Raw genomic sequence first — 14,894 nt, 5'->3', positions numbered from 1 at the left:
AAGTGGCTCTCATGATGTTACTAATGGTGCGAATGGCTGGTCTCATCATTGATTGTCAGTTTCCCCAACGGTTTTGATATCCGTTCATCATGATCCATTACACCTCAAAGCATATCAAATTGTTTGACACTAATATAGAAATGGGCTTTTCATTCTTCAAACATGCATACAACATTGTGTAAAAGTATCGTAAAGTTGAACAAAACAAAATGACCCACAATGCTCTGAAAACAGAGCCACATGGCAAGTTGTTGGAAGAACTTAAAATTCCTAAGATGAAAGGAAATATTATGAAAATTGAGTAAGTTAAACACAATTTCCCTTGTAGTTGTTTTTACACACAAATAGTTGTTTATATTATGCATTTATCTTATGTTGAAATCATTTTTTTAGGTTGGTTGAACAAGTGAAGAGTAAAGTACTAATTTTATTCAAGTAAATGTTTTTATGTCAAAATAATGATATTTTCAAGAATAATTTACTAACCACCTGAATAATTTTGTACAGTGCCGGTCTGAACAGTTTGTGTTGCTCATAGTTGGTTGTGGCAAGGCAGGCTATGCAAATCACCATTGTGTTTCCACAGCATCCAAGGGAAGATTCTCTACAATAGTTCTGCATGACATTTGCATCAGCAGGGATGTCAACAAAATGGGAAGGAAACACATTTGAAATGGCACCAAAGTGTTGAAGGGTCTTGCCATGGAAAACAAATAGAATCCCCTCTCTAGAAACAGAATGGTGAATATCTATGTGACTGTTCCAACATTTTGTCTTTTAGGACCAAATTAAAAACCCACCATGATGTGATTCCTATCTCCTGCCTGACTGAGTTCCCCAACGTGGTCCAGATGGCCAAGGTAGGCGGACAGAGCCCAGAGGACATGTTGTGGATAATGGTTGGAAAGGGACTTCTAGATGTGGAGTTGAAACAAAAGTTATTGTATAAAGTTGCAATGGCAGGAGGAAAAGTTGAAAGTACATTTTTATTTTGCAGCTGGTGTTTGAAGAGGTAAACGTGGACAGATTTTACCCAGTCCTCTACCCGAAGGTAGGCTCTGTATTCATCGTGAAATGTACAATGGAGTAGCAAACTATTTTATTACTTTTTTATTATACAGTAATATTATGGTCCAGCAAGGAGCATTTATTGGTGTATTAATGTTGTATTTCTCATCTATTTATCATCACTGCTCTACATTGATGCTACACTATTAGAAAAAGAAAAGGTGCTACAGTATCTAGAACCTAAAAGGGTTCTTCGGCTGTCCCCATAGGATAACCCCTTTGTAGAACCCTTTTGGTTCCAGGTAGAACTCTTTTTGGTTCCATGTGGAACCCTTTCCACAGAGGGAACCCTTTTTTCTAATAGGTAGTCACATTCACCTTGACTCTGCTGAAAGTACTATCATTTTACAGGCCTCAAGGCTCGTTGTCACCTTTGATGAGCATGTCATCAGCAACAACTTCAAGTTTGGAGTCATTTATCAGAAGTTTGGCCAGGTGAGTGGTATATAGCCTGTGGTAGTAAAATCATATAAAGTCATATATACTGTATTTATAGCAGTTGATGGGTTCCTGAGTTTGGAGTATTATTATGACTGTGCTACTCATCATTGCATGACAGCTTGGCCACTTTTAATAGAGTATAGGTGTCTGAGCTTCTCCCTCCCAAAACTAAGAGGATTTGTTGTGCTTCCTCCTGTGGAACTGTTGAGTTCAGATGTCTTACTTCCTCTTCACGGCCTTGTATTTCTCTCTGCAGACCACTGAGGAGGAGCTCTTTGGGAACAGCGACGAGAGTCCTGCTTTTGTGGAGTTCTTGGAGTTTCTGGGCGACAAGATTGAGCTCCATGACTTTAAAGGGTAAGAGTGGGCTTAGAAAGACATTGGCATGGCAGATGATAGACTGGTCATGTCTCTTATTGATTAGAATTGACTTTGACATGACTCCCTGGGTGATGACACTGCAGTCTTTCAGCCATGGAGATAAAACATCTATGTTTATTACCGTAGTTCTGCTCTTATTCTCTCAATTTAGAGCAATATAATATTCTTAGTGATACTGACATTATGATTGAGTGGAAGGGAATAAATGCCCTTCGCATTCACTACATGATGGATGAGACAGAGTGGTGTGGATGGGCTGTCTGGTTGCACTAAGACTGAGAATACGTGTGCTGCCGCTGTAACAGTCTGGTTCACGCTCTGGCTCTGCAGATTCCGAGGGGGACTGGACGTCACCCATGGCCAGACAGGAACAGAGTCAGTCTACACTAACTTTCACAACAAGGAGATCATGTTCCACGTGTCCACCAAGCTGCCATACACAGAGGGAGACACCCAGCAGGTAACTGTCTCAGTCAACTCACAGGCCCTATCCTGTCTGTCATTATGTCTGTCAGTAGCTGTAGATTGGCTGTATATTATATCTACTTAATTTCTATTGAGTAACATCACTGGGTAATAAGTACCGGTTTGTAAAATCTGTGGAAAATGTTTTTTTGCCCGAGGGACTAGCCACCATGAACAACACTGTTATGCTTTTTCACTGTTATTATTTTCTCCTGTTGGTGTCCTCAGTGACCCTGTCTGCTTTGACCTGAAGGGGCTATTTTTCATGACAAGTTGTTACTTCCGTGAAGATGGATGTGGAGTAGCTAGGCATGAGCAACATGTAGTTTCCAATTTGATGACAGTCTGGTGGCTTAATGCTTTATCCTGCTGTTGTGAGTGATTTTAGCTACCTCACCTGCCCCCCTGGGAGAGTCATCCCAAGGAGAGTCCATATTCTCAGCAGACGAATGAGCAACAGAGCTGAGCCATGTGGGCACACAGAAGATGGCCTTGTAGGCAAAGACGAGCAGAGATTCAGTGTGACACCAAAGATGAAAAGATGAGCAGACACAATGTGTTGAGAGGAAGAGGAAGGAAAACAACTAGCAGTCCAAAGTGGAGGTTTACTTGGTGTTGAGCTTGTGTTGAGATCATTATTGAGTGTCTGTGTTTCACCATGGTTATACATGACAGCTCTCACTCCCTTGTTGTCCATCTGCCCTCATGCATAGTGGCTGTTCTGGTACCATCTGGCCCCTACTGGCCCCTGTGTGTGTGTGTGCGTGTGTGTGTGTGTGATTATTGAATAGATATATAGCCTTTATGATAATAACAACAACAACTTCCTTATTTCTTTAGAGCTTGAAACAGATGGTTGATTGTTCTCATGTGTAAAACACAGTGCCAAAACACAGGACTATAAAGCAATTCAGCAGCTAAAGCCCTAAAAATCAATATTTGCCTTACTGTTTCATGCATACTATCAGTATGCTCTGTGCTATTTTATGGCAGAGCTTTGCTCTGCAGTGAATGTCATTAATCAACAGGTGTCATGAATAACTCCCCAATGTTCACAGTGGTGTGCAGAATAACATGTCAAACTGGTGACTGATCAGTGAGTCAACACATGTTAGAGAGCAAGTGCTAAGCTGTAGAGGCCTATAATCACAGTGCAGGGAAATATGATCTCCCAGTGACCAAAATGAAGTTGAAAAGAGGCCCAAATAATTGTCATAGATTCCAGTCACCCTAGTGACCCAAGTCATAGACTGTTCTCTCTGCTACCGTACGGCAAGTGGTACCAGAGCGCCAAGTCTAGGTCCAAAAGGCTCCTTAACAGCTTCTACCGCCAAGCCATAAGACTGCTGAACAATTAATCAAATGGCTACCCAGACTATTTACATTGACCCCCCCCACTTTGTTTTTACACTGCTGCTACTTGCTGTTTATTGTCTATGCATAATCACTTTACCCCTATATACTTGTACAAATTACCTCGACTAACCTATAGCCTCGTTATTGTTATTTTATTGTGTTACTTTTCATTTAATTTTTCACTATAGTTTATTTAGAAAATATTATCTTAACTCTATTTCTTGAACTGCATTGTTTGTTAAGGGCTTGTAAGTAAGCATTTTCACAGTAAGGTCTATTTCACGGTAAGGCCTGTTGTATTTGGCGCATGTGACAAATCAAATTTGATTTGATTAGATTTTCCAGACATTGAAATTAGGTTCATTTTCGGTTCTGAATTAAATTTGAAAATACGTATTTTACAGAAGTTGAAAATACGTCTTTTACATTTTTTCTTATTAGTGTAATGAGCTCCACTCCCAAACAAGACCAATTTTGGTCGGTCCGGACCAGAAGTCTATGTGTCACAAGTTTGGACAGCACAGTACCGCACAGTACAGCAGAACACAGTAGAGTTTATTTCAATACAGGAGAGTACAGTACAGTAGAGTTTAGTTCAGTAGAGTACAGTACATTAGAGAACAGTACAGTAAGAGACAGTAGTGCTGAGCGATTACTACTTTTTAAGGTCGGTTCAATTTCGGAAAATTATCACAGATTTCGATTTTGGTTTCGATAATTTTTTCAACATTAAATGTACTATGCATTATGTGGGTTGAATACTGTAAAAACACAGAATAAAACAATTCATAAAAGTCCCATGATGGTAGTGACCTCCCATTACTGCTTATCATAGTATTAGCATAATTTATTCACATTACTTTAATAAAAATGTGCAATTGTTGTTTATATTACATTTATTTGATTTGATGAATTTATTATTTCATTCCAAGTCATCATCTCCTCTATAGAGCTCCTCTCTAAATCACAATTTTAGTTGTTCGTCAAAGTAAATAAGGCATACTTTTATGACTGCTGAATACCAACTATCAATCACTTAGATCATGTATTTTCAGGTAGAGATACCTTGTGAAGCAACTGCTCTCTATCCCTCTCGATCACACATTCTTCTGTCTCTTCGCTCCCTCTCCATGTCTGCCCCCCACTAACGTAGCAGGCTTAAAAGAAACATACAGACCAGACAAGTAGGCGTGCAATGGATTATGGTCATTGAAGTTAATTACCACATTTTCTGCACTAAACTATGTAGAATATGTGCCTGTTGGAATCTACAACTCCCTACTACATGGCACAGTTCGAGCTTGATCTGATTTACCTCTAGAGAAACTACGCAATGCGCGCATTGAGCTCATAGAAAAAAACAGAACGAAATGGAATTCAAATAATTAATCCAACGTCGGTCGATTAGTCATTTAAAATAACCGAAATGTTGGTAATCACAAAAGTACAGTAAAGTACAATATAGTAAATTATACTGTACTTTACTGTGCTCTTCTGTACTGTACTCTACTGTATTGTACTGTACTGAAGTATAAATACTCTACTCTACTTTACTGTACATTACTGTACTGTACTCTACTGTACTGAACTATACTCTAATTTACTGTATTGTACTGAACTGTTCTGTACTGTACTGTGGTGTACTGACTGTCCAAACGTCTGAAACCTAGACATCTATGATTTGTTCAGATTTGGTCCGGTTCAGATTTGAAGGGACGTCTGTGGACATTGAAATCAAAACGGTGCTCACTGGGCTGTCCCTTTTTTAGTCTCCACTCACTGAATGGGCTATAGGCTGCCCTATGCCTTTCAATATGCATCACATGACCGCAACTGTTACTTGAAAACTGCTTTTAGAGAGATGTTTCATACTTACAATTAGTAAGCACAAATTGTTTCTGTACTATGCATTTACGGGAGTTTTTACCTGTTTAATTAATCTAGGTGTTCTTGGCTGACCTTAATGCAGTGGTAAAGTTTATGTCCTTAATGGTGACACTGTTGTTTGTGCTGTTGTGTTTGCAGCTGCAGAGGAAAAGGCACATAGGCAACGACATCGTGGCCATCTTGTTTCAGGAGGAAAACACGCCCTTTGTGCCAGACATGATAGCCTCCAACTTCCTGCATGCCTATGTGGTGGTGCAGGTGGAGAATGCCTGCTCAGACAACGTCACGTACAAGGTACTATAAGCCCAGGGACACTCCTCACAGTCTATAACCCTGCTCAAGCCTGCTATTTCAATACATAAAGATTCGGCCCAAGGCAACCTACATATTCCTTACTAGAAATCAATCAGTAACTGACTGCCCATTATCTTCCTCATAAAGGTTTTTAGGGGCTAGCCAGTGTTATGTGATTTAGTGGTAGCATAATGGGCTGTTGTCATTTGGATACATTTCACCTCTCTTCTACCCCTCCAGGTGTCTGTGACAGCTAGAGACGATGTGCCTTTCTTCGGACCCGCTCTACCGGACCCAGCCATCTTTAAAAAGGTGAGAAGTCATGAATCTAAGTAATACATAAACTAGGTGAGCCCATGAGAGGGACAACATATTCATGTAGCCCTTCCTCCTCCCCTTCCTCTCTAGGGACATGAGTTCCATGAGTTCCTGTTCACTAAGCTGATAAATGCGGAGTACGCCTGTTACAAGGCTGAGAAGTTTGCCAAGCTGGAGGTGAGAGCACGAGCGTGCCACGGCATGCTGTGCAGTGTGGGGGCGGAGTCACGCTGCTCTCGCTGCACCACTTTACTATGACGTCTGTCTGTGTGTGTGTAGATGCTGTATGTGATGATGAATGACTGGATCGTGTCGGTTTACATACTCATTACACGTGTGTGTGTGTGTGTGTGTGTGTGTGTGTGTGTGTGTGTGTGTGTGTGTTGAACAAGTGCACAAGTGTTTACATACGATTGATTTCTATAGTTCTGACTGGCGTAATGTGTGTTGTCAGGAGCGCACACGGTCGGCCCTGTTGGAGACGCTGTATGAGGAGCTACACATCAACAGCCAGTCCATGATGGGCCTGGGAGGGGACGAGGACAAACTGGAGAATGGGGGTGGAGGGGGGGGGGGCTTCTTTGAGTCCTTTAAGGTAACCCTCCACTATACGAGGTGCAAGCTTAATCGGGCACATGACATGCATGAGAGAGGTTGAATATTATTTCCTGGAAGGGATTCTGGGTATTCAAACATGAAAAATAATGCACAGAAAAGGAAGTGCTCTCTGGCAGTGCCCTGTTGCTGTTGAAGATTCCATAATTAGCTGTTACCGTATCACATTCCACTTTTAGTGTCATGTGACCAGGCGAGGATCAGGGAGTTGGGAGCATCCCTGTCAATGTGCATCTTGCACTCTGACTCTATGTCCTTCATCAATGACCATTAGGGTGGCTGAGCGTGGAGTGTGGGCAGGACAGTGTGCCATGGCAGTGGAGGAGCTGTGATTATGTCTCTGAAGAACACTGTAATGGACTCTCATTAGCGAGCTGATGACGCTGCTCGCATGGCAACCCATGTGCCACTATGCTCTTTTCCTCTCTGGCTCGGTCTTGTCTGTCTCTCTCTCTCTCTCTTTTCTCTCTCTCTATTTTCTCTATGTCTATCCAGCGCCGCACATTTTATTTTTTATTTAACAAGGCAAGTCAGTTAAAAACAAATTCTTATTTACAATGACGGCCTAGGAACAGTGGGTTAACTGCCTTGTTCAGGGGCAGAACGACAGATTTTTACCTTGTCGGCTCGGGGATTCAATCTAGCAACCTTTCGGTTACTGGCCTAAGGCTCAAACCACTAGGCTGCCTGCCACACCACATCATTCATGGATGAGTCTACTGAGCACCTGCAAGACATTGAAGGATTATATCACTCTCCTCTGAACACCCACTCTCAGACCTCAGACTTATTTTACACTTTCCTGTCAGTGTGAAGCTCTGGAATTGTCTTACACTAATAGACATCTTCTCTCTCTTGGCCTCTCTATCCCTCTCACATATCTACACTGCCCCCAAGTGTTCAAATACGGTCCTGCATGATCTCCATCACTGGTTATCATTAGAATCAGGGTTAGTGTGGTTAAGGCGAGGGTTAGGGTCCATACACACTCACCGACCGTGTCTCCTCGTCTCTCTCTGTACTATGTAGCGGGTGATCCGCAGCAGAAGCCAGTCTATGGATGCCATGGGCCTCAGTAACAAGAAGCCACACACTGTCTCCACTAGTCTCAGCGGCAGCTTTACCGAGACCCCCAAAACCCCAGGGATAGTAAGTAACCCTTTTGGTTTTACCAGAGGCTAACTACTGACTCCCCTGTAGTAAACACTGACCCTCCCCTAACAACACCCAATACATTCATACCCTATCCTCTCAGCCCTGTGGGATTGGCCTAGACCGTCTGTAGCAAACGCCTTACTCCTCCCTTCCTTGTCTATCCTACCTGTGCTCAAACACTTTATTTAACACACTGTTTCATATATGTGCCCCCCGCCTTAACCCTCATATCCGTCACCTCCATAGTTTGCCATTTTCCATTACTTTTTCCATGGCATTTTTAAATGAACCACTGTTAATTTCACAGCAATGATTGTCATTTTCATATCATGATAATGTTATACAGTCATGCTCAATCTTAAACCATATTAATTTTCATATTGTGAAACCCAGTTCACAGATCTGTTGAGGTGTAAAAGTAGGCACTAGTGCACCTTTTTTAAAGTGTTTCTTATGTGAATGATCCCAAAGACCCTTTCTGCCCTTTTACAGACTTAGTGGGCTTTTGACTCAGACTCTCATAACATTTTGAATCCAGATTTGCTTTCTCTGACAACCTGAGAGCCAGTTGAGAAGAGATGAGTTGAGCTGTCTGACTACCCAGAGTCCCTCGCTTGTTACCTTGCTGGCATGAGTGTTGCATGTGCTGCTGTAGCCTCTTTATGCAGCCTAGCATTGTCGCTGCATGAAGCCTATCTGGTATGGAGCTGTGCCGGGCGGCCAGTTGTGAAGACGAGAAGTTAGTACACAGTCTCGTGTATGAATGCACCTATTTCCACTTTGTGACACACACTGTTGCAGAATACTCTGACTGGCAATCCAAAGAAACAGCTGCTGTTTTTCAATTAGTTCACCAAAGTAAATCTGCCCTTTCACATACTAACTCTTTGGATTGTGACAGACCCTCCTGTATCTCTCTCTATCTGTCATATTTTATTTTGAAAAGCCATAATCAAGATAAATTGACTAAATGATCATGATAACGATAAATTGAAGGATAAGTTTATAGCATTGTGCACCACAATGTTTCCCTTAAAAATAGTACTTTGAATGTTGTTACATTAACGATCGGCCATATTAGCAAACTGATTTCATTTTAAACATCACACTTATTTAGTAAAGGCTACTTATCGTAGTGAACAATATCTGCAAAATATCCACGATAAGCTGTCGGTATGGTCGGTGTCGATACTTTTTGGTTTATCATCCCAGATCTACCAAATACAGTACGTTATGCCACTCTGTGGTCTCGGACTCTAGTCGAGCTTTCAATATGAATGGCCTTTCAATGTGTGCTCAATATGTCGCCTGTCTTCTCTGTCCTATGGTATACTGTGAGCTCATGTTCTAATTTGCACCTTGCTGTTCCAATGCTACCTGCTGCATGAAATCTCATGGTGACTTCGTTTCTCTGCAACTCTCAATCTCTTTCTATGTATCCCTCTTTCTCTTTCTCTGCTTTCTACTGCCCTGTGTGATTCAGTCATTACTTGTCCCAGGGAAAAGTCCCAGTAGGTATCATGGACGTCGCGGCAGTGCCATAGGGATAGGAACAATAGAAGAGGTTCATGTATAAATCTCCCTTCTAATTCACTGTTTCTCTGCTGTTTTCTTCGCTTATTTGTCTGGTTATCTGTCTCTTTGCATAACTCAATTACTGTTGCTTTCTGCCTAAACCAATATTTTTAGATCCATTTATGAAGCAATCATTTTCAACATCTCAAGTGTGGGGTAAAACCACTGGGTTATAATAAAGCTATCATTTAGGTAATAAAGAGTTTATGAAGAGTATCCATCGCAAAAATGATTTTGGTTTGTGAGAATACTTACTGGTTTATTACCTTACTCCGTGTATCAATTCCTCTCTTTCACTCATGATGAAGTGATGGACTATCTCAAAGTGTCTTTCACCAACAAGCCGCTGTCACTTCATTTTAGTCCCCCCATAACGTTTATCATGTGTTGTAGATAGCAAGTATCATATACTGAAGGCATTTGAGTCATTGTGCAGACTCTCAATGACATTTAACAAATGCCTTTCACTCATATTTGAATGGAATTCATGTTTTCACTGGCTGTAAAACAGACCAAGTAATATCTTAGACAGTGTACTATAGCCTCCATGTTTCACTATAAGTCATGCTAGAGGAATATAGTACTGTGGCTGACTAACCTATCCACTACTCCCCAGTCTCTGATCATTCCTGGAAAGAGCCCCACCAGGAAGAAGTCTGGGCCTTTCGGCACCCGACGGAGCAGCGCCATCGGGATCGAGAACATCCAGGAGGTGCAGGAGAGGAGGTGAGAGGAGGGCTTGGGCTACCTGGAGATGAAAGAGGAAAATGGGGAGTGTCAGAGAAAATGGATTGAAAGAGATGGAGAAATTAAACATATCAGAAGTGCAGGCCAATACCACAAGTCACTATAAATGGCTGTCAGCTGTTACGTGGTTGCATTTTACAGAAGTCTCTCAGTTGCGTTAGCATTAGTGGCTAACGTTAGATAGCAGGTTAGATTAGAGTTAGGGATAGGTTAAGGTTAGGGATAGGTTCATGTTAGGGTAGGGTTAGCTAACATGCTAAGTAGTTGCAAAATGCTATGGTTGTGTTTAGCTAGATTTTATAATTAGCTAAGATGCTAAAGTTGTCCCTGAGATGATTCAAACACGCAACGTTTAGGTTGCAAAACATTCGTATTATATGCCTACCTATCCTCCCCAACAACCTCCTTACTTTTATTTCTGTCTAAAGTACCTCCCAAAACGTACGACATCATTTACATTACATTTACATTTAAGTCATTTAGCAGACGCTCTTATCCAGAGCGACTTACAAATTGGTGCATTCACCTTATGATATCCAGTGGAACAACCACTTTACAATAGTACATCTAAATCTTTAAGGGGGGGGGGGGTAGAAGGATTACTTTGTCCTATCCCATGTATTCCTCAAAGAGGTGGGGTTTCAGGTGTCTCCGTAAGGTGGTGATTGTCCGCTGTCCTGGCGTCGTGATTGCCTAGTGTTTTTTTTTGCCAATGGTACGACGGTTACAAACTAGTGGGTTTGTCCCGCACCTTGGCACGGTTTTATGCCTCAAGAGATGGGAGACAACGGGGTAAAGAGAGAGATGAGGCATTCAAAGATACAGGGCTGCCAACTTTTGAAGAAATCTTGGAGTGAGATTTGTTGTGTGAATTTCATTGCCCCCTGGCACAATCCCTAGAAGGGGGACTAGGAAAATTGTTCTGTTTTCTAGCTCATTTCCTGCAATTCTATATATATTGACATGGCTTAGGTTTATGACCAGAGTGGAAAATATCTAAATAAAAACCACAGTTCAGGTGTATTCAGGATGCTTTGACCATTAAATGAACACTCAAAATTCGACCACTTTGTTACTTTAAGATTTTGGGGGGATACATTTTAAAGTATGCTAATATTTTTTTTGTGGGGGGGGGGGGGGATTTTTTAGGTGGTTTGACACTTCATTCAGATAGTAATAAAATGAAATAGGGAGACAGGCAAATGCTAGAAACAGTGGGAAAGTTGGATTGATCCCTGTTCTCAGCTAGAAAGTTATATGCAACATGTGCCAGGGAGTGTTACCACTACACCAAGGCTCTGCACAGATATTGTGTTATATTAATGGTTGATGGCAGAAGGTAACCAAATCATAGATTACAGTCTCCTTGTCCATAGACTGCTTTCAAGGTAAGGACACAAGCATTTTATAATTTGGGTGGACTATCTCTTTAAAATAGGACTGGAAGAAAATCCTGCTTGCTCTCCAGGAGGGTTGGCCACCCCTGAGTATGTTTCCCAAGTGCTGGGTTTCTCAAAATCACCCAATCTTCAAGAAACATCTAATGAATATCAATTTTCAGGTGGTTCATGCCTACTAGTTGAATATCCTTGCCATCATCTTACTCCACATAGAGAAAATATGACGTGTTTATGAGTTGTGAGTCCCCCTACCATCTCTGCCTAGCATGTGCATAATACTAACATGTCAAAAATAATATTTGATTCCTGGAGCTTTTAATATCCAATGCTTATTTGTATTCCTTATTCAAAACTGTCCATGAATGGCTGCAAAAATAGTACGCATATCAAATTTCAAATATGTGGTTACACTGGGAAAATTGGTAAGAAGTGGAATAATAAAATACGTTTGGGGAATAACAGTAGTGTTCTTGCTGACAAGAAAATAAATTACCCTATGTTTTAGCCCAGTGTTAAGAATTAGAATTGTTCCACTGATCAGACTAAATAAAGTAAATAGATAATAAAATCTCCTGAAGACAAGATGACATGAATCTGCCCTTACACCCTAACCAAATTATTAGTACATTTTTTCCCCACTCTAGAATCAAATGTACACTTTGGGTTCACAATCTGTTTGACAAAGTTATTTTCACAGTTACGAATCAGGTCACCCCACCAAACTTCCTTGCTAAAACATAACGTAGGTCTGCTGCCTTTTTGTTGCAAGTGTGGATTACATCGATTTTAGAACATGCTGTCAAAGGGCTGCACTCTGCAATAGATTTATGGACGGGAGTAACAGCAACCTAATTTTGTTCACAACATTTTACATAAAATAGTGCTACCATGCTACTCTTTTTACAGGTAAAATATCTTGAAATAATATAATTTATTTGTATTTAGCCTGTTTTAGGTTAAACTAAGACAAATATAAAATCAGCGGAGAACGTTCTCTCTCCATTCAGCGCCACCCTAATCTGAGAGGCGTTTCTTTAAAACATGCATCCAATCCCCTTGATCTCTCACATAACTAGACCAATCATATGCTTTAATGTGCCGCGTTTCAGAGTGCTGTGAATCGCAGGAGCAGATGGTTTGATTTCAAAACGATTTGGAGCACAGTTGAAAAGTAAACACGCTAGCCGTGAGAGCGCGAGAAGAGGGTCAAATGCGTGTGTCTCACGGCCAATGTGTGACAGTTGGCATCTCTGAAGATATGTGAGTTCACTGGAGAGACATGTTGGTGTTTGACTCTTCCAATCAACAAACCGATAGGCATCAGCATCCTGATCTCAATTCAAGGGGCTTTATTGGCATGGGAAACATATGTTAACATTGCCTTAGCAAGTGAAGTAGATAATAAACAAAAGTGGAATAAACAATTAAAATTAACAGTAAACATTACACTCACAGACATTCCAAAAGAATAAAGACATGTCAAGTGTCGTATTATGTATATACAGTGTTGTAACGATGTGCAAATGGTTCAAGTACAAAAGGGAAAATAAATAAACATAAATATGGGTTGTGTTTACAATGGTGTTTGTTCTTCACTGGTTGCCCTTTTCTTGTGGCAACAGGTCACAAATCTTGCTGCTGTGACTGCACACTGATCTCTCTCTCTCCACCTCCCTCAGTCGGGAAGTGTCCCCCAGCACACAGAGGACCCCAGACAGCGGACACATCTCCCAGGACCCCAAATCAGAGAGCTCATCCAATCAGAGCTCACCAGAGATGCCCACCACAAGAACCAGGTGAATTGACAGCACTCAAAAGGGCTCAGTTGAACCCAGGCTGAAGAATGTGTGTGTACTGCAAAAAATGATTTATAATATTTCAAGATACTTTTCAAGATAATCATCATATGAAGGTAAATTAAGGTAAAATATCTTGAAATATTATAATTTATTTGTATTTAGCCTGTTTTAGGTTAAAATAAGACAAATTATATGACAATGACGTTAGATAATTTAGCTTGATAAGAAACTAGAAAAGGGGAAAAAAGTGAATTATCACTCAATATAAGATATTTTGGCATGTTTAGTTTGCACTTTTTGCAGTGTGTATTAGAGTGGTCATTTACATTTTAGTCATTTAAGCAGACTCTCTTATCCAGGAACAATTCGGGTTAAGTGCTTTGGTCAAGGGCACATCGACAGATTTTTTTACCTTGTCGGCTCGGGATTTAAACCATCAACTTTTCAGTTACTGGCCCAACGTGCTTAACCGGTAGGCTTCCTGTCACCCCAGAGTGACCCAGGTGTGTAGTTCCGCCATCTGTTGCAGGGCTCCATACATCCCTGAGGCCCAAGACCTGTCCCGCTCCTCATCCAATGCTAGCAGCTTTGCCAGCGTGGTGGAGGAACACGATAATGTGTGCATCGAGGAATACAACACTGGACTGGTAGGTGCCACTGTTTTCAAAACCACCCTCACTCACTAACATACAACACACCGTAACATAGAGGTTCGTGTCTATATAATTGTGACACACACTCGAAAAAGATCCTGACTGACATTTGCTCTTGTGTTTTTGTTTGTTGCAGGAGAGTCTATGCTCTTCTGGAACACCACACAAGAAGGACTCATTTGCGTATGTCTCCTGGATAGAGGATAGTATGAGCAATACTAGTGCCACCAGCCAGGTCGGCTCTCCAGGTGAGCTTTTTAATAGTGTTTTCAATACTGCCATAAGGCTCCAAAGGTTTACTTTGTCATGATGGCCCATCTTCTGCCCCTCCCTGACAGCACCTGCACTGCCCCATCAGACTGAGGGGGGCAAAAGGGTAGAGCTCAAAAGGGCAGAGAGCCGAGACAAGACAGAGAGGTCACAGGATAAGTCGTCATCGGTAAGATTGGTTATACTATTTTAGTAATCAGATCCACTGTAACATCTACGTTCGTTCACTGTACTAGATGTGTACAATGGAATACAATCAAATACAGATTTCATTCTGCTAACATACAGCACAGGAGGTTGGTGGCACCTTAATTGGGGAGGACAGACTTGTGGTAATGGCTGGAGTGGAAAAAGTGGAATGGTATCAAACACAAACACATGGTTTGATGACATTCCATTCACTCCGTTCCGGCCATTATTATGAGCTGTCCTCCCCTCAGCAGCCTCCACTGACATACAGGTATATATCG

At 41.4% G+C, this 14,894-nt stretch overlaps 1 protein-coding gene across 4 annotated transcripts in view; it reads left to right on the top strand.

The window, feature by feature from the left end:
• The window catches only part of LOC115150747 (rap1 GTPase-activating protein 1), a 169,455-nt gene that overhangs the window by 152,033 nt on the left and 2,528 nt on the right, over positions 1 to 14,894 (top strand). For all 4 annotated transcript variants that reach the window (XM_029694359.1, XM_029694355.1, XM_029694360.1 and 1 more), the window contains 15 exons: positions 782 to 860; positions 998 to 1,051; positions 1,420 to 1,503; positions 1,766 to 1,866; positions 2,221 to 2,350; positions 5,737 to 5,892; positions 6,133 to 6,204; positions 6,301 to 6,387; positions 6,665 to 6,805; positions 7,855 to 7,974; positions 10,172 to 10,281; positions 13,382 to 13,498; positions 13,995 to 14,148; positions 14,291 to 14,402; positions 14,493 to 14,593. In XM_029694359.1, coding sequence (XP_029550219.1) covers positions 782 to 860; positions 998 to 1,051; positions 1,420 to 1,503; positions 1,766 to 1,866; positions 2,221 to 2,350; positions 5,737 to 5,892; positions 6,133 to 6,204; positions 6,301 to 6,387; positions 6,665 to 6,805; positions 7,855 to 7,974; positions 10,172 to 10,281; positions 13,382 to 13,498; positions 13,995 to 14,148; positions 14,291 to 14,402; positions 14,493 to 14,593 — 1,618 coding nt within the window. The remainder of the gene's footprint in view (positions 1 to 781; positions 861 to 997; positions 1,052 to 1,419; positions 1,504 to 1,765; positions 1,867 to 2,220; positions 2,351 to 5,736; positions 5,893 to 6,132; positions 6,205 to 6,300; positions 6,388 to 6,664; positions 6,806 to 7,854; positions 7,975 to 10,171; positions 10,282 to 13,381; positions 13,499 to 13,994; positions 14,149 to 14,290; positions 14,403 to 14,492; positions 14,594 to 14,894) is intronic.

This window comes from Salmo trutta, chromosome 16, assembly GCF_901001165.1.
Source record: "Salmo trutta chromosome 16, fSalTru1.1, whole genome shotgun sequence".
Lineage (NCBI taxonomy): Eukaryota > Metazoa > Chordata > Actinopteri > Salmoniformes > Salmonidae > Salmo > Salmo trutta.
Note: the sequence above shows the minus strand (reverse complement) of the source record. Positions and strands in the feature narration are given on the sequence as shown.